Genomic DNA, 24,842 nt, shown 5'->3' with positions numbered 1-24,842 from the left:
GCGATATATGTATATATCTGTGTAAACAAAAAAAAAAAAAAAAAAAAAAAAACAAACAAAAAATATATCCCAGTTTTTAGTTTTCAGCTGCCGATGGCGATGCTGGTGGCTGCTCAACGTCTTCTAAGACCAGCTGAACGAGCGCTGCTGCAGGCTCCTTCTCACTATCACGTTCTCGTTCTGTCTCCCGTCCCAGCTCCTTTTCCCTCTCTTTCTCGCGCTGCTGTTTTGGTGGAGATAGTGATCTAGGGGAGAGATGTGATAGCTCAGCCATCAGTGTGCTGGTTGTTGGCGTTGATGGCGTTGTCGTTGCGGAGCCTGTGGCCGATGTGGACAGATTGTCAAAAGATTCGCAATGCAAGTCCATGCCGCTTGACAGATTTGTAGCGGAGGAATTGGTGTTGACTGTAGAAATGCGTGACCAGTGTGTCATGCTATTTGGACTGGCAGCTGTTAGGGTGACCGACAAAGACAACGCCGCAGCCGCACGTGACGTACTCGCAATGTCATCGTCTGCTTTTAACTGCTGCTCGAAGGCTTCCGCACGTTCGCGTTCCTTTTCCTGTTCGGCTATCTTTTTCAAAAAGCTCTTGTCCTGACTGGGGCATTCCAGGTGCACGCAATGGAATATCTGTGAAGTATACATTCATTAATCTATACCATAAGTATTCTCAACTTTCTTTGGACGCGCCTCATTTGCCGTATTGCGCGTGCCCACGATTCGTATGAAGACAATGGGTCGTGGTGTGAAATGAAAGTTTTGCCAGGAGCGCGCCTTCTCGTTCCGCTTATCGACGACCATTTGCCAATTCTTGCGATTCGTTGATGTCTCAATGTAGAAACTATAGGTACGATCATCACAATCCCACAACAGCAAACGCATCGAACCGATATAATATGGTTGGCCCAGACGCACAACAATCTCGCCGCTGCCCAGCTGATGGCATGTATAGCCCGAGTCCCAATCGTAGCGCGAGAAGTCGCCGTTAATCAATGCATTGCGTGTGCGGCTGACTCCGTCGGTGACAATGGCGCTCATATCAATGGTGGCCACATTCGCCTTGGGCGCAACAAAGCCATCAACGATTTTGGGAAAATTCGTTGTGTGCATGGCCTCTAAGCCAACCACATGGAATACCTGAAATTCAATTGTAACGAGATTTCAATGCCAAGCAATGCAACAAGAACAACTCACCCGATTCACTGTATTCTGTGTGCCCACAATACGTATGTAGCGCAGTGGACGTGCCTCAAAGTATAGAAACTGCCAGGAACGGCAATGGTATTCGCTGTAATCAATGACGCGTTCCCAGTGCTGTTGATTGCCGGACACCTCTACAAAGTAGGAGTAAGCACGGCTATCGCGATCCCAGAGCAGCATGCGTATATGATTGATCATGCACATGGTGCCCAGCTCAACTACAATGCCCGTATCAGTGCTATCCGTGATGCAGTGGCGTGTATAACCGTGCTCCATATCATACGAGGTAACGTCGCCATCCAACAAAGATGAGCGGCATTCGCCGTGGATACAATGTGCTGAAAATTTTGCTGTAGCCACATTCTCCTCCGGCCAGAGTGCTGCACGATAGGGCAAAGTCTTGGAGGTGCTCAGCTCGTCGATGGCATCCAGAATTTTATCTGGATCCAAAATTCCAGATGGACGGACAACTTGTAGCAAATGCTCCAGATTCATGAGAGGCAGCCGAACCAAGGAGACAACCGTTTTGATATCAATATTCGGATTATAGCGACTCCATTTCCAGACGGCTAAAAATATTTGCACCTCCGGCGCAAAGAAGCAATCACGACGAAGTATTTCCTCCAACGATTCCTATGGGAAATTTTGTATTAGATAATGAGTGTCAATTGTTGCTGTTTGTCGCTCACCTTTGAGAGCATTTTGAAGGTATCGTGCTGCAGCAGATCGACGGCATTGCGATCCATGAACATGAGACAGACCTGTGTGAGTTCCTCGAGATTATAGAGCCGTGCTGCATCCAAAATCATGCAGACATTGTTTAAAGACAAATATCTACGCAGATATTTGGATATGGCCATTTCCAGATCCTGAAAACCGTACTGATTGGCCATGCCTAACACACCGATGATAGCGTCCTCATCCAAGCTGGATAACGACAGAGTGCCGGAGTAGATGTAACGCAATAGCACTTTAAACGGCTCCAGCGGCACTTCCATTGTGATTTGTCGCTGTGTCGCCTCCGACATGCCTCCATAGAGTAGGGCACGAAAATAATCGCTTCGTGCTGCCAATATGGCTCTATGTGCCGGCAACTGTTGTTCCTCCACAAGGAATTCGACGTCGGCATAACGTTCGTTCATACAGAGCCGGGCTATATCTGCTGAGAAACGGTCGCCCAGATCTATTTCATCTGTGTACTCCGTTATTGTGGTGCTATCTGTACTGTTGTTGTCATTGGCCAGTGCTGCAATACTATTGCATCCGATTCCACCATGCATTTTGTGATGTCCCTGGCTGCTCATTCTTGTATAACTATATAAATTTTGTTGGTGTGTGTGTGTGCGAATGTGTACGCGTGTGTGTGTTTGTATACGTGTGTATATATATATAGGTATATATATGTGTGTGTGTCTGTATGTGTGTGTGGATGCTGATTTTCTTTTCTTTTTTGGTTTGTTTATGTATTAATAAACTACTAATTAATTACGGCGAATTTATAAGAAAATTAATAGCTTAGTTAAAATGAGCTGTGGATTGATTATATTAAATACCTACTTTGTACTATTGTTTGCTTGTTTAATTTTTGGCAAGAGCTTGCAATTTCGGCAACTGTGCTTAACAAATGATTCTTCCTTTCTTGCTTCTGTGTGTGGGTTTATTTGTTCGTTTTTATTTTTTTGGTACTCGTTGGGTACCGTTATTTTATTGTTTGACCATGCACAGTACTCTTTGGCATCTGTATTTTTCCAAAGCAGGCAAGCGTCTAACTGTAAAATAAGTACGTGCAAGGATTCTGGCTGCTTTGTTAATCCAATTATGTTGTCGCAATCTGTCAATGTTTTCTAGTTGCAAGAATTAATAAGTTTGAGATGAGTGTAAGCTCATTTACTACTTATCGGAGGCTAGCTATCGATGATAATGAACCAGCCGGTAACATCGCTTAAGTTGCTGATAATTACAGTAAAATAAACGAAGTTAAAAATATAGTAATGCGTTTGTTTGAATGTTAAATATATCTAATTTTTAATGCAATTGGGAAATAATAACTAAATTATAATGTCGTAGTGATACTAATTTACTACGAAATTATATAAATTTGTCATGAGCTAGCAGTCGATTACAAAAGGCTCGAATAATCATCGACTCAGCGCTAAGAGTGTCGATTACAAAACAGCTGTTAAAGGCAAAGCCGCCTATTAGCAGAGTGCCATCACTAACATAATTTCTAAGGTGTTTGTTTTTTTCGAATTATAAGCCGCATTAGGTTAATTTCGTAGTTGATATGGTGAAAGTAAGCAAGGCGCGCAGCAAGGAGCGTGCCGCGCGCAGCGATAATGAAGTGCACTCTAACAGCAACGATGACGACACCAAAAACAAGTCCGCAAAAGCAAAGACCATTAAGAAGCGTGGGGATGCGGCAAGCCGGAAAAAGAGCAAAACGCGTAAGCAGAGAACAACGCGCGATAGCTCTAGCTCGAGTTCCTCAGACAGCAGCGAAAGCAGCAGTAGTAACAGTGGCAGCAGCAGCAGCAGCAGTAGTAGTAGCAGCGACTCCTCCAAATCCTCCCATGACAACAAACGCGCCAAAAAATCAAAGCTGAGCAAAGACGCAAAGGAGAAACAGCCGCAACAACAAAAACAGCAGCCGCAACGAGAGTCCGTCATACTGGAGAATAAAGTGCAAGAGCAGCGTTCCAAATGGGATAGCCCAGAGCGTCATAGTTCCAGCAAAAACATAAACAAGAGCCGTAAACGTAGTCGCAGTCGCAGTCGCGATGGTGAGCGTGATCGAGAGCGCGTGCGCGAAAAGGACAGAGATAGGGAAAGGGAGCGAGATAGGGAGCGCGATAGAGAACGAGATCGTGAGCGAGATCGTGAGCGCGAGAATCAAATGCGACGCGGTCGTGAGAGGGAACGCGATAGAGAGCGGGGACGAGATCGAGAGCGCAGCAAGGATCGCCGCCAGCAGCCGCAGCAGCGAATGCGTAGTAATGAGCGACGGGGAGATCGACCACGTCGCTCGTCCGTCGATGGACGTCGGTAAGTAAATGAGTTTTATTGCTATAGTGTCGACTCTTCAAGCTTGACTTCTGTCTATTGCAGTCGCAGCAGGAGTCACAGTCGCAGTCGTAGTCCACGGGATCGTGGCTACAGAGGCGGCGCAGGTGGACCACGGCGCCAACAACAACGACCACGCAATGATAATCGCAATCGTGACGACGAGCATTTCGAATGGGGCAAGCCGAGTGACAAGGACAAGCCGTCGGCATCCAATGAAGCCGAAAGCCTCGAGAAGGAGAAACCCAATTTTGGATTGAGCGGTGCCCTGACTGAAGATACGAACAAAGTGAACGGCGTTGTGGTTAAATACTCAGAGCCACCCGAGGCACGTAAACCGAAGCGTCTGTGGCGTCTATATCCATTCAAGGGGGAAACGGCGCTGCCCACACTGCACATACACAGGCAAAGCTGTTTTCTGGTGGGACGCGATCGCAAGGTCGTCGATCTGGCTGTCGATCATCCCAGCTGCAGTAAACAGCATGCGGCTCTGCAATATCGCCTGGTGCCCTTCGAGCGCGACGACGGCAGCACGGGTAAACGCGTGCGCCTCTATCTGATTGACCTGGACTCGGCAAACGGGACATTTCTCAACAATAAGAAAATCGATTCACGCAAATACTATGAGCTGATGGAGAAGGATGTCATCAAGTTTGGCTTTAGCTCGCGGGAATATGTGCTGTTGCACGAGAACAGCAAGGAGGACCAGGAGGATGATGATGTGCATATCAAGGACGAGCCGCTAGATTCAGCTGCCGAACAGACGACTACACAAATCTGAAAGAGAAGAGCAACTACAATGATTGCTTGCTGGCTCTCTCTCTCCCTCTCTTTCTCTCTGTGTCTGTCTGTCTGTCTTTATGTTCACTCCGTTCTTAAACTAAGTTCATTTGTACACAAAACAAACAATTAATTGAAACAACATGCATATATTCAAAATAATTTGTTGGCCTATTTACACACACACACACACACACATCCAAAATTGTTTATATTATCCACTTTTTGTGTTTTATCCAGTTTTATTTTATTTTACATATTGTTATACATGCGGCACGTTTTAGCGTGCGCTCAACTGCCAACATTGAAATACAAGCAACAATATTACTTCCTCATCGAAATGCACAACAGTTTTGTATTTTAAATGCTGCCACTCGAGTGACTCTCCAAATAGTCCGAAATGCGCGCGCGTGCCATCATTATCATTTTTAGCATCTGCTGCGGCTGCTGCTGCAGCGATCGATCCTTGGTTTCTGCTGCTAGGCTGCGACGCCAGGTGGTGCAGCCGGTATGGCTAATGCGGCCCGATTTGCTCCCCTCTGCGCAGGCGGCCAAGGTGAATGTGACGCCGCAAAAGCTGGAGGAAGTCGCTGCCCTGCGGGCCACCATTCAAAAGGCGGTCAACGATGGCACCTACGTGGTGGCCGCCAGTCCACAACAGGTGAGTTGGGCTGCCAATGAATGTTAAGATTCAGCATAATAGATTTAACAGAAAGTTAGCATTTTTATTTGACTTAGAGTTGAATTTCTTGAGGGTTTGGATTTTAGGTTGTTAACTGCTGATTAAAATTTAACATTTAGAATTGACTTTCATTGTCTTACAATAAAAATTACAAAGAGCTCAGACCTGCTTCTTTCTTTTAGCTTCCTGTTTACTTGTGTTACTTTCTCTTAAACTTAAACTTTATTTAGAAATTCTATTTCAATGCTCAATGTTAACTTTACTATTAAATTTTAACATAACTGACGGCTTAATTCAGTTTCAAAATTCAATTTAGTTAACTGCCTGTTAAAGTTTGACATGACTTAGAGCTCTGTTTTGTGTTCTTGTTAAATTTGAGCCAGCTGTCATATACTTACCGTTAGCTGTGCTCAATATCCGATAGCATTAGACACGAACGTAACTCTTGTTGACATCTGAAAGGCTAAATAAAGTTTGAATGCAAAAATCTACGAAATGTAGCGGGACTGGCTGTCAAATATAACATGTGGTCAAACAAATGTTATGAAAATTAACATGAACGTTGCATGGAAGACTAGACTCGACTTCGATTTGGCAGTTTCATTTTAAAGATTAAGATGTGATTCAAATTTTTGGCCAATTTTCAGTTCATATCAAGTTTGGGTCAACCCACAAATCCTCTAGCAGCTGGAGCACAATTTCCAATGCCTGTGCTGCCAGCTTTTCCGACTTGGCTGCGACCGGGTAAGTTAATTAACTTCGTTTTCATTGCCCGTTATCAAGTTTATTATATGCTTCAGTTATAATAAATATATATATGTATGCATTTTTCTCATAGGCTAGGCATGCAGTTCGATATATCCGAGAGTCTTCGCGGTTCGTTGCGATCGTTAGCGATCGAAGAGACGGGGCAGCTTTAAAAGACGACGCGACTTGAGAAACTGGAAAAAGTCGAAGAAGAAGAGGATAATACAAAAATGCCAAAATCAAATGCAATTTCTTTGGATTTTTATTCGAAAAAAAAGAAAAAAAAAAAAAAATAATAATAAAAATTAATAATGTAATGTAATAATATACATACATATATGTATAAACTATGTAGCATATGAAATTTGTAATTATTAAACAATTTCCAACAGTTTAATTTTTGTTTTGTTTTGGGCGTGTGTTATTTATAGGGTATACATGGGGTATATATATGTGTATAGATCGCTGTACAAAATCTCTTTAAACATTAATTTTTCTCTAGCACTAAACAAAAATGCTCTAAAATACATATACACACACATACACATGTGTGTGTATATATGTATCATATATCATATATCATATATTATATCAAAGATACTTAGACGCACGTATAGCCTGTTTACTGCAAATCAAGAGGTATACATTAGTTTCTGTGGAACTATAACTAGGCTTCTCTCTTTCATTTCATTTGAAACACATATATAGAGCTATGTATATATAGAGCTATAGCTATATATCTCTATACATATCATGTGTATATCAACTTCTTGCATAAAAGTTTACATTGATTTATTATTTCGTTTTTGTTTTTCTTTCAATATTTGTTTTGTTCCCTTTTGCAATGAAAACCGACTTTAACATTCAACAAACACAAATGAGAAAAAATCTAATTAAAAAACAAAGCTAACATCTGGCTAGCCGATGCCGAAATATACTTACAGAGAGCATTACGATAAGTTAGAAATTATAATTATAATAATGAAAAAAAAAAAAAAAGAAAAAAAATCCTAATACTATTTTATATTTAAGCAATTTTGAGTTCAATTTTTTGCTATATTCTATATGTTCTATTTTTTTGTTGGTCCACTTTCTCTATAGAAAGCCCGAAATTGTTGTTCACTTTTGCTTTGGTCTGGTTGGGCGTGTGATCTAGTAATACTAGAATTGGTCTATTTGGTCTATTGCTTCGATGTATGTGGCAACTCTGGCAAGAGGAAACGGGTAGCAACTGTACCAAAATAATGAAAGCAATTTTTTTTTTTTTTTAGCTTAAGTCTATAAATTATATGATAAATGGAAATGGAAATTTGATCTTGCGTATACAAATCTCTGTGAAAGAAAAGCTAAAGATATGTGTTACAAGTTAGTTAGGACTCTAGCTTATGCTTGGGCAGATATTACCAGACTGACTTATATATATGTATGTATGTATGTATGTACATTCATATATAATTGAAAGAAAATATAAAATTTCGTGCTCTAGCTCTCTGCAAATTTTCTAAGCTAATTTATCGATGGCAATCGAATTGATATCGAGTTTACAGTTACAGACAATATTACAGTTGTACGGTATAACAGATTTTTGTTTTCTTTTCTTTCTTTTTTTTTGCATTTCGTCAGTATTACAGTATTACATACATATAGTACATAGATATTAACGCTTCATTTAGCTCAAGTTTCACATTTTAGCTTACTTCATAAAAAAAAGATTCTAAATACTAGAATTAACTATTATTTCTTCTTTTATAATTTTCTTTGTAATTGTTTTTTTTTTATTAATTTTTATTATTATATTTTTGAATATAAGGCGTCTTTCAGATCCGTTTACTTGCAGAAAGGGTTGAAAAAGGCAAAGGAGTTGAATGAGGAATGGGGATCGATGTGAACTCTGAAGCTCTTTGATTTGATGTAGTAATTGGAATGCTTGAATGCAACATGCGAGGGCAGTCTGATAAGTCACAGAACTAAGTCAAGTTTCGTCTGCCAAGTCTTCAAACAACTCTCGCATGCTCTATGTATATATAACTATATATATACTTATATATATCTATTTATTTATTTTTTATATAATTAGGTGCAAACTAATATGGCATTTCACAATAAAAAATTTTCCCCTGTCTAAATGCTAAACACAACATTTTGTGGCTAGTCTTATGGTTGCTTTGTTTTTTTTTTTTTTTTTTTTGGGCAGATATTTTTTTTAAATTAATTTTTTCGCTCTTTTTCAATCTGGCCTTACTTTGGTTTAACAATTACTTCTAACATGAGGAGGCGTGGAATGACGATGAATTGTGTCTTAAATTAAGCATAGCTGCACCTGCGAACCTTTTTTTTTGCCTTTGTAGTCTGATATTTCGACTTATATGAATATTTTTTTATTAATAAAAAAGAAAAAAAAAAATGTAAGTAAATAGTGCTTGAATTTTGACTGCTTTACATTTTTAATTTTAAATAAGATTATGCAAAAAATTCAATTAAACAAATATTTTTTAAATTGTAATTTTAATTTTAATTGTTTTTCTTTTTAATTTACATTTAAAACTTAAAAGATCTATTCAAAATTTTGTAATGGATTGAAGTTTAGAAATTTACCATTTAAAGCAATTTGGGTTCGCAGGTTTCTGTATACAATGCAGGACATACGAATAGAAGCATGTAATGACAGATCGATGCTTATAAGAAATGAAAGACTAATATATAGTTATATGCACTAATGTAATGTGAATATATATTTACTAGGTAAAAAAAAGAACGTGCGATGCTCTGCAGGGATCAATCATGGATCAGTCAGCCCCCACCCTCACCCCAGATCATATATATATATATTATAATATTAAAAAAAAAAAAGAGATGAATGTTGACGAAAATGGAGTACGACAAGATCTGCGACTGGCTGGCACTACGTTCCATCTAAAAAGCAGATTCCATAATAATAATCCAGATTGTCGTTGTTGTTGTTGTTATTCAAGATGTTCAAGTGGTTGTTGTTGCTGTTGTTGTTGTTGTAGCTGTTGTTGTTGTGTTTAGTTGTTGTCTCTGGCCGTTACACTACACATTATGATGCATGACAGATTAGGCATGATTATGCATATAGCATTATAATAGTATATATGTATATATTTATTCAAATACATATATATGTATATATATATTCTTATCTAACCTCATCGATATCCTCGCCCTCCGACGAGCTTCGAATGGTATTGTACTGGGAGTTACGGCTTCGTAGCATTCGCAGAAAGCTGCCCACCGCGAATATGGTGCGGCGATGTCGATGAAATATACCCTGATATAAGGCCTCTCGTAATGTCTTGCGATCCTCAACGTCCACCGATGACGTCAATGATGTTTGATGCGGCAAACGTGCTGTGAATAAATATATGCATCATTTTTATATTAGTAATAATAATTGCGATAAGGCAACACGATCGTTAAAACAAGCCCGAGCTTGATCTAGCCGGCAGTGCCCGATTAATAGTTACCCATAATTAGATCTATTTGCTAAGTATTTCCCTATTGCTGTCTTATGTAGTTGAAATTGCGTTGATAAAAGACTCTAGTCTTAGATCTTCAGGCCAGCTCGATAGTAAGTTATATCAAATGAGTCTAAAATTCTAATTTGATATGACTTATGGAACTCTAATAATCTTTAAGCTATGCTTGGTCTATGCTAGTCTTAAAATATAAATAGAGCAGAGCTCTATAGTTGTATATACTTAAGTAGATGCTATAGACTAAACTCTCTAGCTATTCGAAATATCAATTTCAATTTAAGCAATTGAAATAAATAAATCGATTTTCATCGATAGTAAAAAACAGCTTTAAAATATATTTCTATATTTCAGCATAATCCTTAAACAATAGCTGTCTCTCGCTCTCTGTCTCTTACTCTCTCTCTCTCCCTCTCTCTCTCTCTCTGCCTCTTTCTATCTCTATTTATTAAACCTATTAAGACTTCAATCGATATTTATCGATTTGCTTATATCGTCTAGTTTGTTACGTTAATTTGGATTAAGACCTCAAACCAATATGGGTATCGCTAGCTTTTCAAGACTTCGAGCTTTGCTATAAGTAATAAAGACTCAAAATTGATATATATCGATATGTGTATAATAAATGAGCACATACATATATTTATCATTTAACCTTCATTCACTATTCGGCTATAAAACCTAATTGAAATTGATAGATTAATATTTTATACGCGTTAACTTTTTTCCAACTGTCACATTCAATTAGTCAGTAACGATATGCTCAGCGTGTTATGGCTTGCAGAGTATCTAAATTAATAAATACATAAATGGACACTGTCTACAGTTTGTAGTTAACCGAAAGACCTCAAGTCGAGGCTTCTGTTGCTCAGATTAATTTTCGCATGCGGCTTGTGGCCAGACGCAGCTATACGAAAAAAAAAAATATATATAAACATAGCATATGTATATATAGCATAGGTATATGTGTGTATGTGTGTGTGTTTATATCATCTGTGTGTGTGTGTGATTGTTTGTTTGTTTTAGATCAGTTTTCATGGAAATATCAATTCAAGCCGCATGACATTCCAGTACCCTCCCTGCAGCTACAGTAGCAATTGCCTAATAGTCATTTCAAGCATCACCATTAATTGAAATGCTGTGAAATCGGCTTCCATTAAATTAGGCATATATAGGCATATAGGTATATTTATTTAGTTTATAAGTGTATGAGCCTAAGCTTACATTTGCCTTCGTATGAGGCATAGCTATTCAAGTTGTTGCTGTTGTAGTTATAGCTGTTCTTTACTCTGTCATCTCATGACAAATTTGACATTTTAAGCACTATAAAGATGTTCGACAATATTTTAATTATCGATATATAATTCTATATTCTATATAGCATGGATAAATGTTTGAAATACTTTGTTAAAGCTTACATTTGTACATAACCTGTACTCTTAGTAAGTTGAACTCCTGATGGCTGCGCCTTCTTTAACATGAACTTTACGAGGCACATGAAAAAGTCTAAGAAAAATGAAAGTATTTTCAGCTTGTTTTGTTTTTTTTTTCTTTTCTTTTCACTTTGTTAGTTTGTACATTAGCATTGTAATTAGTAGTTGTCTGGGCTATAAATCAATATAGCTTACAACGTTTTTTTTCTTATTTTTTTTTATGAACTTTTGGACAGGCTCTTACTTTAGTGTAATATAAATATGTAAGTTATTTTTAGCTTAGCTTTTCAGCTACTTATTTCGAATGAACTTTTCAACTGCAACTGGAAACTTGAAATGTTTTCAGTCATTTTTCAGATCTACTTTCAATATGTATTTCTGTATTTCTGTATTTCGGCTTATATAGTCTTCACTGTACAGCTTGTTGCTCATGTGAGTATTTAAAATTAATTTTTTATTGGGTTGGGCTACCCTGTTTGTTTGTTTGTTTGTTTTTTATATATGTATACAATTTTTTTTGTTACTAAGAACTTATCTGTTTTAGGTGGGGCTCGCCTTTTGGTTGTTCTCTTTTATTTACGTTTATGCACACATATGAAACTTACCTGCAATGGGTGATTTTGGCGATTTCAGCGAATATTCATCCAAATTTTTGGCGCCCAAATCGAGTTTGAGCACCTTTTTGCTTAGCTGCTGTGTGGCGGCTTCCATGTTGCTTGACTTTTCAATTTTGATGTCCACATTGCGTTGGCTAACGGCACTTTTTGTTGTTGCTGCAGCTGTTAATGTTGTTGTTGTTGTGGGCGTTGTTGGTGTTGCTGTTGTGCCAGTTGCTTTGGCGGCATCGGCAACATTTGCATCGGACATGTTGTTGTTGTTAGTGTTGGTGTTGTGGGTATTGTTGGTGTTGTTGGTGTTCTTGCTGCTGTTGTTGTCGTCTTGCTTATCAATATGAATACTGATGCTGTTGCGATTGCCGTTGCTGTTGTTGGTGTTGGTGTTGTTGTTGTTGTTGCAGCTGTTATTCTTGCTATTTGAATCGGAGGTCGCTGCTTGTGAACCGCTGGCACTTGCGACCGTTAATGCTGCAAATTGAGCGTCGCTGCTATTGCCGTTCGCTAACGTCGCTGTTGCTGCTAACGCCGGCGTTGTAGTTGCTGTTGCTGTTGTTGCTGCTGCTGCTGTTAGTACGTCGGCAACAGCCGCAACCATTGTTCGTACGACGTAATAGTTTGGGCTTAAAAGCCGTTATATATATATATGTATATATATGTTTTTGTTATAAGCTGCCTACAACTGCTGTTGTCGCTGTTGTTGTTCGTTGTTGTTTGCACATAAAAACACACGCAAAAAAAAAGTAAAAATTGATGAAAAACGAAACAAAACGAAATGATTTCCGATGACGTGCACGCTGCTTTGCTTTGTTCCAGAATATATTTTGCAGCTCGTTTGTTTGTTTGCTTTGTTGTTTGTTCTGGCAACTAATTGCACTTGTTGTTATTGTTGATGTTCGTCTTGTTGTTGTTCTTGTTGTTGTTTGTGTTGATGTTGCTGCTGTTTTCGAGTATTCTATTATGTTGGTGGTCTGGCTTCGTTGGGTATTTGCATTGGACAACTGCCGGCTATTTCAAAGCTACCGCCATACAGCGCCACCTGTTGCGTACAGTCGGTAAGCGTTATGAGCGGCAGACTGCTATCGCACAAACGCAGTTGGCTCAAGTTATCGATTATTTCATACAGCTTACGATGCTGTTGCTGTTGATCGATGGCCGACACGTGAAAACTATTATTGCTGCTGCTGCTGCTGCTGCTGTTGTTGTTGTTGCTGCTTTTATTGTTGCTGTTATCTTCACCACTCTGCCTGGCAAAATCGCACATGTCCGTTACGTTGCGCTGCCCGGCCGTTATGTGCACTCGAATGGCGTCTGTGCTCGAGCCCTGGTCCTCCACTGATGTCTGGCAACGCTCACCCTGCTGCAAACTATTCAAAAACCTGCTCAACTGCTGCGGTTGCTCGACTGCAGCTTGCTGCCGTCGCGGCCAGGCTTCCAATGAGTGACGTCGTTGCTTGTGGCGCTGCTGCTGCTGCTGCTGCTGTTGCTGTTGCTTTATCGCATTACGTTGGCCAATCGATTGCAGGTACTTGATATTTGCTTGCAACCCCCGTTCGTAGTAGCCGCTCGCCAACTGCAAATACGTGTACAGATCTATGCGTCGACGTCGCTGCCTCTGCTGCGCCTGCTGCTTCTGCTGCTGCTGCTGCTGCCGTTGTAGGCTTTCCCTTGTATTAATATTTAGCACATGCTGCTCATAATTGTTGCTGCTGCTGCTGCGACTGCTGCTGCTGCGTGCGCTGCCTTGGCTGCCATCATTGGCTCTTGTCCTCGTGCCCCTTTCAGGTGGTAAACGGCCCCTTTTGGCGGCGCCACTGCGTCAGTTGAGCTGCCGCTGTACGAACGCCCTCAGTTGGTCGCAGTTTTGGGCGCTTCTGATACGCTGCACTGTATCGTTGTAGATTTCGACGGGTGGCAACGCCGAGCAAATTGTTTGCCGGCCACGGGGCGCATACGTAATGCCCGATCTGTAATTAGGCAAGCGGGTTAGCGACTAGGACTGATGTAAACATTAATTACAACAATGCCAAGCATTAAACGTATTCACTCGTACGAACACAAAGCAAACAGACAAACAACAATGAACTAGGTAAACAAAGTGTGGGAGGGTGAGGCCAGTGGGGTCAGTGAAAGGGTCTGGCTAATATGATAATAAAGCAAAACGAGCTGCAGACCGAGGGTCAGTTGATGGGTCTCGGCCTGGCTCTAATATAATCAAATAACGATTTCCACCGCCCAGCTCCACTTGACTATTATTTACTTATCGTTATCGTTATCGTTAATATAGGCAATGTCAACAAGTGAGGTTAAGTGCGATGCGGAAGCGGCTCCTTTTTCTTGTATGTTTCCTTTCTTCATATTTTTGTTTTCTGATGATGCGGCATTCGTTGTGAACCCATGGCGGAGTTAGCTTTGTGCAAAGGGGCTCAACCGAATACTAAAGCTGCTTGTTTCATAAAATCAATAGAAAATGAAAATGAAAGCAAAGCAATATGATTGATGGGACTGTACTTGCTTATTCGCCATCTAAGCTCTTTGGCTCTGCGAGCGATTACGTGAATAAGAAATGCAAATGCCACATCCCAGCAGCTACGAGAAAATCAATGTCTCTATACATTCTTTAATAGAGAACCCAGACGGATTTGAACTCAGTGAATTAAGCAAATAACAAATATGTCAAGTGACTCAACCTAAGCTACCAGCCAGACCTCTGGGCTGAGAAGCTTAAGTCGTAAGACTTAAAGCCACAGTCTGGTAAGATAATACTTAATGTATTTAGTTTTCTTTCATTTAGTACCAGTGATTATCTACTGCATAGTCCTCGGATGCTGATTTTGACACTTATACGTCTGTCTCTAGTCGAAGGTCTGAGCCATCAGTGATACATAAAAAAATATACCTATATTAGCTGGTATTATAATATTCCTTAACATTCATTTTACCCGAACCAAATTATCTCTGCCCCAACTCAATGCTAACGTCCACGGTTTTTATGGGATACACTTTATGTTCCTTCCCAGCAATATGTAAGCCCAGGGTATAATTAAATGTCAATAAATAAACTCTAGTTTATGTGGCCAGAGAAAAGGGCGTTTCTCTCCTCATTTCTCTCTGTTTAGCAGGTGTATTTTGATTAGCCCAGCTGATGGATTATTAACAGGGACATTCCCTTATAATTTGTCTATATAGAACCAATTGATAAGAGATGAGGCGACCGACCTAACGCTTAATATATGACATAATCCCGCTAGATAAAGTTCCCAAGTGAATGTGCGTAAGCTCTATTTTTTCCCTATCTGCATTTGCATGCGGAAAAGCCCAAGTGGGCAATTGTCAACTAACTGGCGAGCCCACCAAGCGAAAAAACCACACAATATGCCTTATCAAGTCGCTGTCACTGACGTCAGGCTAGGCGGTCAAGGGTCGGATCTGTTGTTGGGCGGGGGAGGCTGTTGGGCGCTTTGGATAGTTGGGTCGGGTGGTGCAAACTCAAGCTGAAGATGTGTCGGAAATTTCACGTCAATCGCAATGCCGTTATGGTTATGATAGCACCAGAGTTTGCTGTACGAGTCTATAAAGCTACATGCTTACACAATTTGTATATAGCCAGTCAGCCCAACACCCACCCACACACACACACACACACACCCACCTGGGATAGTATTGCACATGGATGGGTAGTTCGCAACGAAATTGGACACTAGAAGTGCTGACGGTTATTGGAGCCAGCGGACGTAGTCGAGTGCGTGGGCGATACTTTGGCTGCTGTTGCCTGTGGGGCAACTGGTGACGGTCGCCTGGCTGCTGTTTGTGCTGCCACGTGGCGCTCTGTTGCAGCTGGATGTCGCGATAATGATTGGCCACCTCATGCTGATAGCGCTCGACGCGAAAGCATTTCTTGTTGTAGATGCGTCGCATGCTCAGGCGAGGCTCAAATTTACAGCCCACACGCAGCGGCTGACCCACAACACCCAAGTCGGACATGGAACTATGTATTATGTGCTATATACTGTTACACTCTATATATGTAGGTATGCTTGTAATCTAGAGAGAATCGAGCGCGTGCTCAACCGTTTGGTCGCAGGCAACGAAGCCAACTACAGACTTGACATTGATGGAACAACTAATCATAGCCTTAAGTTGCCTAAGTCAAGCAGGAGTGCAGAGTGCCATCGGGGAGCAGTAGGTGGGGTGGGCCTCATCACGTTCCAAGGGTTGGAGCGGGGTCCCTTGAAATTATGTACAAACATTTGTCTATACATTGATTGGATACAAAACAAAAATCAGTATTTCCGTCTGGCAACAATTTGCGGTTATTTGTTATCACGTCAGTTGGCAATGGGGCGATTGGGTTGGAGGGAACCTCCATGCCAAGCAGTCAGACGCCTCCGGGCCACAATTTCTTTGGGCTGTAATTGCTTGGCTACTTGATACTATGTAAACCTGATATTAACATCTATACGACAATCATAGTACAAGCTCATAAGCAAGGCATAGTTTTTAATCGATATTTATCGAAATGAGAAATCAAGCGACCTTTGTATCATCAAAGAAACGCGACTCACTTTATGAATGTACGATAAGGTTTGTTCCGCCTAGTTAAGCTCGATTGATTTTCATTAACGATTTAGATGATGTTATCGAAAAATCAATAATAATGCTTTAGCTAGGATTCACCTAGAGTAATCAAATAGTCATTTGGATGTGTTTTCAGAACATGCTACCAATAGATGTAGGGGAAGTCTTCATATGTGACGTCTGTAAATAATGGTTTCTTTCAGATACTAAAATATAGTAAATATATAGTAGTATATGGTATTACTAGACTTGGCAATGTGGATAGACTTCTGGGATATGCTTTATCCAAGTACTGGGTATACGAGCCGTTGTCTAGGGCGTGTTCAGCCTGTGCTGTTGCCAATAGTCAAATTAGTCGTTTTCATGTCGTTAACTATTGTAACTGGTACATCCTCCAATCCCAATCGCTATAGGCCCCACTCCGTTACTGGGCCGATTTGCATGTTAGTGGCGTCAGCAACAATAAGCCAAACAATGTTATTCAAATGCAAAACAAATATTGTCAACAAACACAACAGCAGCTATACATAAAAAGCAAATTTAACGTTTGGGCAATTCTGCACTTCAGTTGCGCTACTATGAATCGTTAGGTAATGCCCGATCTGCTATATACAAGTGTATATATACACATACATGTTTGTGTTGTGTCCGAGAACTTTGAAGTGCGCGATCCCGAGCAGGCGTTTCAATCAATCGTTGGCCTCGACTTAATTGAGCCAACAGCTGATAACAAGCGAATGAAATTTCATTTGGTATTTCAAAATCGACTCTAATTACACTTTAAAGACATTACTATGTATATATATGCGTGTATGTATATATATGTAAAATATAATAGGAAAGCGCGCTGTGCGTGTTACATTCGCGCTTCATTAGGGCCTTGAGTCAATATTTATATAAATATAAGTTCTGATAACTTTTTGTATATGACAATTATTCGCTTCTTATATGTTCAAGCATTCAGTTTTTGAGGTTAAACTCACATTAACTGAATTGCTTTAATGCTGTTAACAGTTGAGTAAACATTGTGTTGACATTTACAGCATTCTACTTCCAGTGACAGCAGTACTTTAACAATTATTTGCGTACATTTGAGTTGAAAATGTTTCTAGTAACTATATATAGATTTTAACAGCACTGTTATAACTAAAGGATAGCTAACATGTTGGTTTACATTTATGTTAACAGTTATCTTTCTCATTCAATTGTTAACAGTAAGATCAGTTAGAATGCTCTACTTAAATAAATAGAAAACAAATCTTAATAGTTGTATTTAGTGCAACTCTTAACATTTTGTTAGTCCACAAGCTAGCACTAAAGTTAACATGTTAGACTTAACATGTATAAGTCAACATTTAATGATTGATTACGGCTGTGAGCACTTGAGTAAGACCCATCGTGCCAGTGTACTTCATATATACATTCATACGTATAAGTTATATAGAATTGTAGGGCAACTAATGCGATTGAATGATTAATTTAGGATTTCGATGATGATATGAAAGCATGCAATGCTAAAGGCTCCAGACATTCAAATATATACATACATATGTATGTTTGTGGAAAATAAAGTGAACAATGTAGCCGCTGAACGTGGCAATGTGGCAGTGTGGCACGTTCTATTGTTGAACTGTCGTTTGCCAGTTTCGGTTTGGCGATTTGTTAATCAATCAGCAAAGAAATCATGCCCCCGGCATCGCTTCCCTCTGTCGCTTGTCGCGAATCGGCAGTGTTCTACTTTGTGGAAATTATATGAGTAATTGCTGCAGACGAGCCATTAAAAACTGCAAGTAATTTGCGCTGCCCCTTAACGAGGCGACCGGGCGAAAACGGTGGAGCGGCGGTAGGGCGGTTAGTTAAAAAAAGCAACAAGAAGAACCCCAAGCTCTTTGTACAAATCCGCCAGGAGGCGCTGCTAGTTAAGTGTGTGTATGCGTGTGTGTGTGTGTGTTTGTGTGTGCGTAGCTGTAACCATTTCGAGTAATTGCCATGTTTATTTGCTCGCACTGACAAGCGTGGTGGCTGAGGGAAGTGGGGGGAGAGGAGAAGCCGCTAACCACATGCGTACACATGCATGCGCATGCAAATATACATACATACATATACATATGTACATAAATACATACAGTTCGCGTCTATGGTGGCGTATGTTGCGCCTGAATGTAGGCAATGGCCACTTATATGCCTTAAAACTATGCACACAATTAAAACAACGGTTAAAAGCTGTCATCATGTGCAACGAGCAGCCAGTATAGAGAGCAACAAGGAGACAAGACAGGCAAGAAAGTGAACGCGCTTGAGAGCGAGCGAGAGCGAGAGCAAGTTTCGTCAAATGACACTGACAGCTAAGTGCATGGCAGTGTGTATGTGTGCTGGTATTAGGCATGCATACGTGAGCGTTCTTCCTTTCACACACACGCACACATACACACACTCACGTACGTATTTGACATTACATGTATTTGTTCATAAGCAAATACAATCACAATCAGCAAAGGTTTTTGCCCCACTTTGACACAAAAGCCGTGTTTTAGTCGCTGTGTCTGTGTGACACACTTATTATGCCTTATCACTCAAACACACACACATGGACACTCACAGGCAAAGACAGCCAGTGCGCACTTAATACACATACGTATGTATGTATTAATGTTCTTTTTTTTTTTTTGCTTTGCACGGTCAATAAACTGCGGGCGCTACGCAGGAAACAAACACACACAAGCACAAACAAAAACAACAATTAGGCACACATAAGTCCATCAACAGGAAACTGGCAGCGGGCACCTCAACTCGGTGTTGGACTTGAAATAAATGAACAATGATTGCAGCCATTGAATAATTTATTCAAATGCATTTCAATCGCATAATTAATGAAACAATTGAAAGCGTAACAATATATAGATATGTATGAGTAAGTGTATATGTGTGTAATAGCAAAACAAATAAGCGCAAATAAACAGTATTGATTGCTTACCAAGCAAATAAATGTACCGCTATTGTTAACCTCTTTTTGTCGTTGTTCAACACAACAGCTGGTTGTATCCGTGTGTATTTGTTTGTTTGTTTGTATGTGTGTGTAAGTATGTGTATGTGTTTTTGTACACTCTCTCTTTCTCCGTTCGGCAGTTAAAACTGTCACTTGCAATTAGTGCATAATTTATTTTTTTTATTTATCACTTGACGTTCACAGCCATTTTTATTTAACGGCTGTTCCGCAATTTTCAGATTTTACTATTTGAAATATTCTTAGTTAATTTCTTATTTGCATTGTATGTCTGCAGTTAAATGCGTTTCGTTTCGTTTGATTGCCACGCTTGATTGTTTCGTTTGGTTTTGTTATTTGATATTTTCTTTCGATGCATCGCTGGAAATCGATACACTTCCAACTTGATATGCAAATCGATAGATTTGCTCTAGCAGTATGGCAGCACATCACATTTTTATAACGTGTGCGTACTGAGTTCCCGCCATATATGAAATGCAACAGCTGTTTTCCTAACATGCTTGCATTAGCAATAGAATATTGCGCAAAATATGTGGAAATGTTTTCTTATGCGAGCTATATTTAATTTAACAGCATTTCAATTAACATTGGATAGTGAGGTGATTGATTTTTTAAAAAGGGAGGTAATAAAAATTATCGAAGCATTGAATTAATCGGTGTTATGACGCACTTATCGAAATATTGCGCAATTTCGAGCATCTGCGTTAGTTCTGCAGTTCATTTGTTTGTAGTTCCTTTTTGTAGCTCATTTGCTTGGTTGCATGGTGATCATCAGAATTTTTTATTTATTTTGTGTATAACATATTTATATTATTATGGCATTGATTGGGATATTATAATAAAAAATTAAATTGCTGTATATATCCATACATAATTTAACCGCATTTGTAGCTGTGGCAAAATCAAAGTTCACCAACCTGAACTAGTTCGGCGCGCTACAACACCTTAGTTTTAGGATTTTAGGAAGCCGCATTATATTTATTGTAAGAAATTTTGACATATTTCCATTAGGAAAGTATGACATACAGAAAATAATTGGATATCATTATACTGAAGTAAGAATTTGTATAGTGTATAGTGCTAATTGAAGCTAGCTATCGAAGCAAGCTTAAAACGCCGGCATCTAAAAAAAATAAAAGTCTAAATTGTCACCATGACATCTGCAAGGGATTTAATTAAAATTGATATAGTAAGTGGACAAATAAATCAATTTATGTAGCTTAAACTAATGTACCAACAATATCTATGCAGGAATGGGGCATGGAACGATTGGTGCGCGCCCAGCAAGTCGTCGAGCTGCGGCCATACGACATCGAATCGTGGTCCGTGATGCTTCGCGAGGCACAGACTCGACCCATCCACGAGGTACGCAGCCTCTACGAATCCCTGGTGAATGTTTTTCCCACAACAGCGCGCTACTGGAAGCTCTATATCGAAATGGAGATGCGCAGCCGATACTATGAGAGAGTGGAGAAGCTCTTCCAGCGTTGTCTGGTCAAAATTCTCAACATTGATCTGTGGAAACTCTACCTGACCTATGTCAAAGAGACCAAAGCGGGTCTCAGTACCCACAAGTAAGCTCTAATACATTTCAACTTTACAGTTCCACAAGTTAATCTTCGTTATCTCTCTTTGCAGAGAAAAAATGGCTCAAGCATATGATTTTGCTTTGGAAAAGATTGGCATGGACCTGCATTCGTTTAGCATTTGGCAGGATTATATTTACTTTTTGCGTGGTGTGGAAGCTGTGGGCAACTATGCGGAGAATCAAAAGATCACAGCTGTTCGGCGTGTCTATCAAAAGGCGGTGGTGACGCCCATTGTGGGCATTGAGCAGCTTTGGAAAGATTATATTGCTTTTGAGCAGAACATCAATCCGATAATATCAGAGAAAATGAGCTTAGAACGGTCCAAGTGCGTCGATGGCTATACTAATGAATGCATTACTATCAAATCTTAATGCTCGATCTCTATCCTCCTTAGGGACTACATGAACGCTCGTCGTGTGGCGAAAGAGTTGGAATTTCATACAAAAGGGCTCAATCGCAATCTGCCCGCTGTGCCACCGACACTCACCAAAGAAGAAACTAAACAGGTGGAGCTGTGGAAACGTTTCATTACCTATGAGAAGTCAAATCCTTTGCGCACAGAGGACACGGCGCTCGTCACTCGACGCGTGATGTTTGCCACAGAGCAGTGTTTGCTGGTTTTGACACATCATCCAGCTGTTTGGCATCAGGCATCGCAATTCCTGGACACCAGTGCACGCGCCCTCACCGAGAAAGGCGTGCGTAGACGTATATTGAACACAATAATCAACAGATGCTGCAATTTGTCGCAAATGTTGCAAATAGAAACAAAGCAAAAAATCAAAATTCTGTCTCTTTGTTGCCTCTATGTGAAGTGTCGCCCCTTGGGTAAAGTGGCACGTGGCAACCGAAAAACAAATAGCTTTTTCTTTCCTTTCGTACTCCATTGTGTACTTGCCGCTTTGCCCTTGGCTTTGGCCGCACGCGTTTTACTCAACATGACCCGACCAAAACGTATAAAATAATCTTAATACAACTATAACTCTATATATAAACTATATCAATCAATTGACATATATGCATTTCTAACATATTCCTTCCATGCAGGATGTGCAAGCAGCTAAGATCTTTGCAGACGAATGCGCCAACATACTGGAACGCTCCATCAATGGTGTGCTCAATCGCAATGCTCTGCTCTATTTCGCCTACGCGGACTTCGAGGAGGGTCGACTCAAGTACGAGAAGGTGCACACCATGTACAACAAGCTGCTCACCCTGCCGGACATCGATCCCACGTTGGTAAGGCAATAGGAAGCGATTTGATTGCTGATATCGCTGCTTGAGCATTTGTAATGCAAATTATATTAATTATGTATATAGCAGCAATAGAGCTAATAATGCGAATAGGTTATCGCTGTTTCACATTAATCATCTTCATATTGATATATCTATAGAGCATTTGCCCATATTGTAATTGTATATTATTTGTAGACAAGGTATGGGTAGAGTAAAAATTAATAATTTTACATTACCAATATTGTATAATTAGTATAATTTTAGCTATAGCCATGGCTAAGCTTCTCTCTATCATTAGAATTCTAGAATTAAGTATCGCTTATGTTCCATAATTTGGTTAGACCTTAAGGGACTATAGAATGATTTGATAGAGCTATATGTATCTCTTAAATCATTCTATAGTCATAGACCTGGCTTACATATGGTTAACTTTTGGGGCTTTTACAATGCTTCTGCTTTGTGTGTATTTTGTAGCATATTTTATATAATGCAAAGATTATTAATTTTTTTCAGGCTAGCTTCGTCTTTTAATATATTTACGTACTTTATTCCCTCTTATGTATCTATCCCATTTATTGATGATATTTCAGCTCATTAATTTATCTAATATTACTAATATATATGCCAATTTATATAACTAATATATATATCACATTCCGTACATCCAGGTTTATGTGCAGTATATGAAGTTCGCTCGTCGCGCTGAGGGCATCAAATCGGCGCGTAGCATTTTTAAGAAAGCCCGCGAGGACGTTCGGTCGCGCTATCACATATTTGTGGCGGCCGCTTTAATGGAGTACTACTGTTCCAAGGATAAGGAGATTGCATTTCGCATCTTCGAGCTGGGCCTGAAACGATTCGGCGGCAGTCCCGAGTACGTGATGTGCTACATCGACTACCTCTCCCACTTGAACGAGGACAACAACACGCGTGTGCTATTCGAGCGTGTCCTGAGCTCCGGCGGTCTGTCGCCCCACAAGAGTGTGGAAGTCTGGAATCGTTTTCTCGAATTCGAGTCGAACATCGGCGATCTGTCCAGCATTGTCAAAGTGGAGCGAAGACGCAGTGCGGTCTTTGAAAATGTGAGTGCGACTATGAATATTCAAATATATATAGTTATTATAACATATTTCTCTGTAATTCCCTCTCAGCTGAAAGAGTACGAAGGCAAAGAAACGGCCCAGCTGGTGGATCGCTACAAGTTCCTTGATCTATATCCTTGCACCAGCACCGAGCTCAAGTCCATTGGCTATGCTGAGGTAAAGCTGATTTATTGTTTCCATTGACAAACGGATTCTATAGCCTTCCTCTGCTCAACTTTATAGAACGTCGGCATCATTTTGAATAAGGTGGGCTCTGCGGCTGGGAATAGCGACGGGGACGGGGATGGCGAGACAGCGCAGCCCCTGCCACGCCCAGATTTTTCCCAGATGATACCATACAAGCCGCGGTCGTGCGCCCATCCCGGCGCCCATCCGCTGGCGGGCGGCGTCTTTCCACAGCCACCAGCGCTGGCTGCGCTCTGCGCCACCCTGCCACCCCCAAATAGTTTTCGGGGTCCATTTGTCAGTGTGGAGCTGCTCTTCGATATCTTTATGCGCCTCAATTTGCCAGAATGTAGGTGTCCAGACATTGAAATGACTGCCACAGACCCAAGTAGCTGATCATGTCTTATCTATTTTTACAGCGGCTCCACAACCGAATGGCGATAACGATTTAACGCCCAAGATCTTCGATTTGGCCAAATCGGTGCACTGGATCGTGGACACCAGCACGTATACGGGTGTGCAGCACAGTGCGACCACGATGCAGCCCCGTCGACGCCGCCTGCTGCCCGGCGGCGACGATAGCGACGATGAGCTGCAGACATCGGTGCCACCGACGAACGATATTTATCGATTGCGTCAACTGAAGCGCTTCGCCAAGTCCAATTGAATCAGTTGAAGCAATTGCGTTCTTTATTTTAATGGATTTTTTTTTTATATATTCCATTCACTTTAAAAATAATAATATCAAGGAAATATCTTCGATTGCGATTTGCCTATATATGTAGATATGGACTTGAAACATCTTGATATACATATAATATAAACGATTGTCTTAGAGCATCTTAAAGCATTTGTTAGCATTTGAGTTAATTGAATTTGAATATGTATGTATATACTATATAGTAAATGTATATTTATATGTAAGTCATATTCATTTCCAAGTTCAGGCAGTTAGTAAAACATACTGAAATATGAGCCAGATTTATGATGCCTTCTCTTTTAATACGTTGTCGGTTTATATAGCTGCCAGTGAAACGTTTAAGGTTGAGAATACAGGCTCCGTGTATATACACAAACAGAAGCTCGTCTTCATATATTACTTTTCTTCTCTGCTTTGTGTTGCATTCGTAAGCGTTGCACGCGTGAAAGAGACAAA

At 40.3% G+C, this 24,842-nt stretch overlaps 6 protein-coding genes and 1 long non-coding RNA gene across 10 annotated transcripts; 3 read left to right on the top strand and 4 right to left on the bottom strand.

Moving 5' to 3' along the window:
- Window positions 1–22: 22 nt before the first annotated feature.
- Window positions 23–3,117, bottom strand: BTBD9 (BTB (POZ) domain containing 9). Of its 3 annotated transcripts, XM_089476063.1 has the most exons (6): window positions 2,759–3,117; window positions 1,891–2,678; window positions 1,196–1,834; window positions 692–1,138; window positions 499–631; window positions 23–245 (listed from the first exon to the last, which is right to left on the bottom strand). In XM_089476063.1, exons 2-6 carry the CDS (start codon window positions 2,503–2,505, stop codon window positions 124–126), a joined length of 1,956 nt encoding a protein of 651 aa, XP_089332189.1. In that variant the 5' UTR covers window positions 2,506–2,678; window positions 2,759–3,117; the 3' UTR covers window positions 23–123. The 3 variants fall into 3 exon arrangements, with proteins under 3 accessions (XP_089332189.1, XP_089332188.1, XP_017871508.1); XM_089476062.1 differs by having other exon boundaries at window positions 23–631; XM_018016019.2 differs by having other exon boundaries at window positions 23–631; window positions 1,891–2,675.
- A 259-nt stretch (window positions 3,118–3,376) lies between these two features.
- On the top strand, window positions 3,377–5,382 carry LOC108619440 (uncharacterized). The gene is made up of 2 exons (XM_018016021.2): window positions 3,377–4,243; window positions 4,307–5,382. Exons 1-2 carry the CDS (start codon window positions 3,486–3,488, stop codon window positions 5,040–5,042), a joined length of 1,494 nt encoding a protein of 497 aa, XP_017871510.1. The 5' UTR covers window positions 3,377–3,485; the 3' UTR covers window positions 5,043–5,382.
- Window positions 5,383–5,441: 59 nt separating this feature from the next.
- Window positions 5,442–6,863, top strand: LOC108619446 (uncharacterized). The gene is made up of 3 exons (XM_018016029.2): window positions 5,442–5,702; window positions 6,371–6,467; window positions 6,562–6,863. The coding sequence occupies exons 1-3, from the start codon at window positions 5,442–5,444 to the stop codon at window positions 6,564–6,566; spliced, it is 363 nt and encodes a 120-aa protein (XP_017871518.1). The 3' UTR covers window positions 6,567–6,863.
- LOC108618100 (uncharacterized) lies at window positions 6,486–12,968 on the bottom strand. Of its 2 annotated transcripts, none has more exons than XM_089476073.1 (3): window positions 12,003–12,968; window positions 9,637–9,839; window positions 6,486–6,664 (listed from the first exon to the last, which is right to left on the bottom strand). In XM_089476073.1, the coding sequence occupies exons 1-3, from the start codon at window positions 12,607–12,609 to the stop codon at window positions 6,614–6,616; spliced, it is 861 nt and encodes a 286-aa protein (XP_089332199.1). In that variant the 5' UTR covers window positions 12,610–12,968; the 3' UTR covers window positions 6,486–6,613. The 2 variants fall into 2 exon arrangements, with proteins under 2 accessions (XP_089332199.1, XP_017869494.2); XM_018014005.2 differs by lacking the exon at window positions 6,486–6,664 and adding an exon at window positions 8,235–9,521.
- On the bottom strand, window positions 11,137–11,996 carry LOC149267869 (uncharacterized). Its single transcript, XR_016271397.1, has 2 exons — window positions 11,642–11,996; window positions 11,137–11,470 (listed from the first exon to the last, which is right to left on the bottom strand). It is a non-coding gene; the product is annotated as an uncharacterized LOC149267869 (long non-coding RNA).
- A 1-nt stretch (window position 12,969) lies between the features above and the next one.
- Window positions 12,970–17,111, bottom strand: LOC149267868 (uncharacterized). The gene is made up of 3 exons (XM_089473275.1): window positions 15,595–17,111; window positions 13,900–13,978; window positions 12,970–13,830 (listed from the first exon to the last, which is right to left on the bottom strand). Exons 1-3 carry the CDS (start codon window positions 15,993–15,995, stop codon window positions 12,970–12,972), a joined length of 1,341 nt encoding a protein of 446 aa, XP_089329401.1. The 5' UTR covers window positions 15,996–17,111.
- Window positions 17,112–20,306: 3,195 nt separating this feature from the next.
- Window positions 20,307–24,667, top strand: su(f) (cleavage stimulation factor subunit su(f)). The gene is made up of 9 exons (XM_018016976.2): window positions 20,307–20,782; window positions 20,845–21,167; window positions 21,232–21,507; window positions 21,577–21,880; window positions 22,230–22,421; window positions 23,087–23,500; window positions 23,570–23,677; window positions 23,744–24,035; window positions 24,106–24,667. Exons 1-9 carry the CDS (start codon window positions 20,747–20,749, stop codon window positions 24,351–24,353), a joined length of 2,193 nt encoding a protein of 730 aa, XP_017872465.1. The 5' UTR covers window positions 20,307–20,746; the 3' UTR covers window positions 24,354–24,667.
- The last annotated feature ends 175 nt before the right edge of the window (window positions 24,668–24,842 follow it).

This window comes from Drosophila arizonae, chromosome X (assembly GCF_054131065.1).
Source record: "Drosophila arizonae isolate 15081-1271.41 chromosome X, UAZ_ARI_1.0, whole genome shotgun sequence".
Taxonomy (NCBI): Eukaryota; Metazoa; Arthropoda; class Insecta; order Diptera; family Drosophilidae; genus Drosophila; species Drosophila arizonae.
This window is presented reverse-complemented; position numbering and strand designations above follow the sequence as displayed.

Excerpts from the sequence above, each read along its gene's own strand:
- BTBD9 (XM_089476062.1), bottom strand. The coding sequence starts at position 2,505 with ATGAGCAGCCAGGGACATCACAAAATGCATGGTGGAATCGGATGCAAT. Across the intron at positions 1,835-1,890 it reads CCTTCAAAATGCTCTCAAAG|GAATCGTTGGAGGAAATACT; the intron begins GTGAGCGACAAA and ends AATTTCCCATAG. Across the intron at positions 632-691 it reads CGCGCAATACGGCAAATGAG|ATATTCCATTGCGTGCACCT; the intron begins GCGCGTCCAAAG and ends TATACTTCACAG.
- LOC108619440 (XM_018016021.2), top strand. The coding sequence starts at position 3,486 with ATGGTGAAAGTAAGCAAGGCGCGCAGCAAGGAGCGTGCCGCGCGCAGC. Across the intron at positions 4,244-4,306 it reads TCGTCCGTCGATGGACGTCG|TCGCAGCAGGAGTCACAGTC; the intron begins GTAAGTAAATGA and ends TGTCTATTGCAG.
- LOC108619446 (XM_018016029.2), top strand. The coding sequence starts at position 5,442 with ATGCGCGCGCGTGCCATCATTATCATTTTTAGCATCTGCTGCGGCTGC. Across the intron at positions 5,703-6,370 it reads TGGCCGCCAGTCCACAACAG|TTCATATCAAGTTTGGGTCA; the intron begins GTGAGTTGGGCT and ends GCCAATTTTCAG.
- LOC108618100 (XM_018014005.2), bottom strand. The coding sequence starts at position 12,609 with ATGGTTGCGGCTGTTGCCGACGTACTAACAGCAGCAGCAGCAACAACA. Across the intron at positions 9,840-12,002 it reads GCCAAAATCACCCATTGCAG|CACGTTTGCCGCATCAAACA; the intron begins GTAAGTTTCATA and ends ATTTATTCACAG. Across the intron at positions 9,522-9,636 it reads AGGGCGAGGATATCGATGAG|TGTAACGGCCAGAGACAACA; the intron begins GTTAGATAAGAA and ends CATAATGTGTAG.
- LOC149267868 (XM_089473275.1), bottom strand. The coding sequence starts at position 15,995 with ATGTCCGACTTGGGTGTTGTGGGTCAGCCGCTGCGTGTGGGCTGTAAA. Across the intron at positions 13,979-15,594 it reads TATACAAATTGTGTAAGCAT|ATCGGGCATTACGTATGCGC; the intron begins GTAGCTTTATAG and ends GCCTAATTACAG. Across the intron at positions 13,831-13,899 it reads TCGAAATCTACAACGATACA|CGCAGTGGCGCCGCCAAAAG; the intron begins GTGCAGCGTATC and ends CAGCTCAACTGA.